Source organism: Sinocyclocheilus anshuiensis, unplaced genomic scaffold (assembly GCF_001515605.1).
Source record: "Sinocyclocheilus anshuiensis isolate Anshui unplaced genomic scaffold, SAMN03320099.WGS_v1.1 scaffold534, whole genome shotgun sequence".
Taxonomy (NCBI): Eukaryota; Metazoa; Chordata; class Actinopteri; order Cypriniformes; family Cyprinidae; genus Sinocyclocheilus; species Sinocyclocheilus anshuiensis.
In genome coordinates, this window is record NW_015547712.1 from 415,477 (window position 1) to 418,991 (window position 3,515).

Sequence of the window (3,515 nt, forward strand, 5' to 3'; positions counted from 1 at the left end):
AAAAAAGTAATCTGATTACGTAACTCGCATTACTTGTAATGCGCTACCCCCAACACTGGTTTTTACTAATTTTTATTTCAGTTTTTGTCATTTTAGTACATCAAGTTAAAATGAAAAGGTGAAATGTTGCCCGAAATAACTTTTTTTATATATTTAAAAATATCTCAGATAAAGTTTATTTTATTTCAAGTAATGAAAGGTTATTTTTTTGGATTAACAAATTTTAATTTGTTAACTATGAGAACCCTGTCAGCCAAAACAACATTTCACATTTTTGTTTAATTTAACTTGAAGCACTTAAATAACTCAATCTAAATAAATTTAAACTAGACTAAAATTTAAAAACTACAGATATATTTAATAATAATACAAAAAAACTAATAAAAATGACAAAAACAACAGAAATGTTTTACTAAAATTAAAATATAAAATTAACATCTAATTCAAACTAAACTAAAACCAACCCTAACCACAATTAGGTTAATCCACATCTAACTGATGTCTAAGTGTGCTTGTGGGTAATGCCAAAAAAGGTTCAACCAAGACCTTCACAAGTTGAGCTAATTTGATCTTTCGTCTTTCATTCATCTTGAATATATGAATTAGATTCTGCTAATTTTGTAAACATTACAGTTAAACAAATAACTTTTCATTGACTAAAGGTGTTCATGCTCATCATTTCTAGTCTGCACTAATTATTGAACGGAGAGCTTTCAGTGAGCAGAGGGGCATTTTACACTTAAACACTTCTGAGGAAATAATGATCAAACCAGTTAATCACCATCTTTCAGCAGCCAAATGAAGTGTAGAGCATGAGACGAGAAAAGCTCTTAGGTTAACTGTGTAAGCTGAAGCTGAAGCACTAGGGACGGATCTGTTCTCTAAAGCACTTCAGTGAAACAAAGCCTCTGTATTGTGCTAAAGGCCGAGGCCCGAGGCTCTGTCAGACGGTCCCAGTGAAAACTCACCCTCTTATATAGTGAGGACTCTCTGCTGCTGTCGCTCTGTATATTTTGGGAGGTGCAAGCGAGGCGTCCCACTTTCATTCGGACTATTTTAGCGCAGGTGTTTAGTAACGTGACATAACAGAGGCCGACCTCACTGCCAATTCATGAGGTTTAGATCATCAGGGAGGCCCTAAACTGTTGGTAACATGTAAGTTAGTTTTATGAATTTTCAAAGTCTAAAATATATATCATAAATAATTACAAACCACTTAAATGTCACCGGGTGGTTTTCACAAAATGCAGGTCACATTTCACACCAAAATGTAAAGAAGGGGGAAAAAACCTGTAATAAATAATAATAAAGACATAAAATTACATATAATTTATGTAAATAAATCATAAAATAATTTAAGTAATTTAATCATTTTATCATTTATTTTAAAATGATACAATTTTTGCAGAATTTAAGAGAATTTATCATACTCTTAAAGGAAAAATAATTTTAAAATATTTGTATTATTATTAATAATAATAATAATATAATTCATGTACATTAATATTTTACAATTTTGTACATTATTTTAATAACAATCAAGCATACTGTTACATTTAAATTATACTATAAATTATATAATAATACAATTGTATATAATAAATTATTTATACAATAATTCAGTAATTATTTTACTGAAGTATTCTAAAAAATGACATTATTTTCATAACAAGCATACTCTTAAATTTGATTTATACTCTAAATTATTATGAGAATGATAATGAGAAGGGGGTTACAGTCAAAAATGCTAAGTATATTCATAATAATGATAAAGTTATAATAGCAGTATTTTTTAAACAATATATAATTTCAAAATAAATTATAAAAGTATTTTAAATAAATGGCAAAAATAAATCTTGAAATTTTTTTGTTATAAAAAATATTTAAGTGTTTTTTAAATTATTTTCATAACATTCAAGGATACTTAGTTATGTATATATGAAATAACAGAAATGTGAATAATATTTTGATATGAATCTTTGTGTTTATCTCCTTTCACTCACCTACACACGCACGCACACACACACACACTCGCACACACGCACACACACACACTCGCGCACACACACACACACTCGCACACACGCACGCACGCACACAATCCTCCGCATGTTTGGGTCAATTAAACATAAATCGCAGCCTTTCTGAAACTCAGAGAATGCAGCGACTATCCGTTTTCTTCCGTCGCGGTTTGTAACAACGGTTTTCTCTCATCGCGCCGCGGCTGAACTCACCGCTTCCCGCGGCGCGTCCGTCTGCTCGCGGAGGACATCAACAGCGCTGCTGTCCGTTACCGGAGCCGCTGGAGACATGATGAAGAAGATGATCCCAGCATCACAGCCATGTGTTATCCATCATCACGGTCCATCACGGATCCTCAGCGAGGCAGCATCCTTAAGAGTCCGCGGAGGAACAGATACTGGAGGGACTGCGAGCATTTCCCTCGGGATTTGTGTTTTGGAAATAAAAGAAGCAAATCCGAGCCACGGAGAGACGCAGAAACCGTGTGCATCCACATACACGAGAGCACGTGAACGCCGAGTGAATGATAATGAGCCGCGAGACGAATCCACAGCTCAGATCCAGGTAACGAGAGAGAGAGAGGGAGAGAGAGAGAATATATTTGTTACTTCTAGTAAAATCTCTCATTATTACAAGCTAAAGGCTAAAGCTAGCTGCAGCTTTGGCTCAGTGCCAGTGTGCAGGGAGATGTGTTACCCAGAGAAGTGCAGAAGTATGCAGGCCAGAAAAAAACACAAAGAGATGTTTTGTATGCTGACTACATTCAACTGAGTGGGAAGAGAATTAAGAACAACCTCATCTTCTACACCACTCTAATTACTACATGGAAATTGGCCATCTGTGAGGAATACACGCACATTTTTAAAGAAGGAATTGGTCGAGGTGGAAGATTAACTATATGTAAAGATGAAATGCTGGATACAGACAACCCCATTCTCACCATAACCTACTACACTAAAGGCACCTTCCTTCTGCAAGGCAATGAAGCAAGCCTGAACTCATTTGAGGAGATTTTTCCCCTGCTGAAGGCCAGAGTCGAGGAGGAGAGAAACGAGCCTCAAGAAGACCGCACAGACTCCGAGGAGGAAGGCCCAGTGAAACTCTCACCTTCACCACCTGATCGTCGACTGAGAGACAGTTTAGCTTTGCTGGAACTGGACTTCACTGAATTCAGAGAATGCACTCAAGCCAAACTCTCAGACACACACAACACAAATCTTTACATCCAAGAGCTCAAAAACTAACTTCAGTTGCTGAAGAACAACACTAACTCCTCCATCACTGAACTCACAAGAGCTCTCAGAGAACTACAAGAAGAAAACCGAACTCTCCGTGTACAGATAGGTAAGCTAGAAGAGGACAAAGAGAGAAAAGAAGAGAGCTTCTCCAGACAGCTGCAAGAAATGAGAGAGCAATTACAAAATAACACAAAAGACAACACACTTTGCTACAGTACAGCTCCTACTACAGACAAATCAGACCATGCATATACA

At 36.0% G+C, this 3,515-nt stretch overlaps 1 protein-coding gene across 1 annotated transcript in view; it reads right to left on the minus strand.

The window, feature by feature from the left end:
* Nucleotides 1–2,481, minus strand: part of tmem151ba (transmembrane protein 151Ba) — a 7,462-nt gene extending 4,981 nt beyond the window's left edge. The window contains exon 1 of the mRNA XM_016506866.1: nt 2,235–2,481. Within this exon, the coding sequence (XP_016362352.1) occupies nt 2,235–2,312 (78 nt within the window). The 5' untranslated portion in view covers nt 2,313–2,481. The remainder of the gene's footprint in view (nt 1–2,234) is intronic.
* Between the last annotated feature and the right edge of the window lie 1,034 nt (nt 2,482–3,515).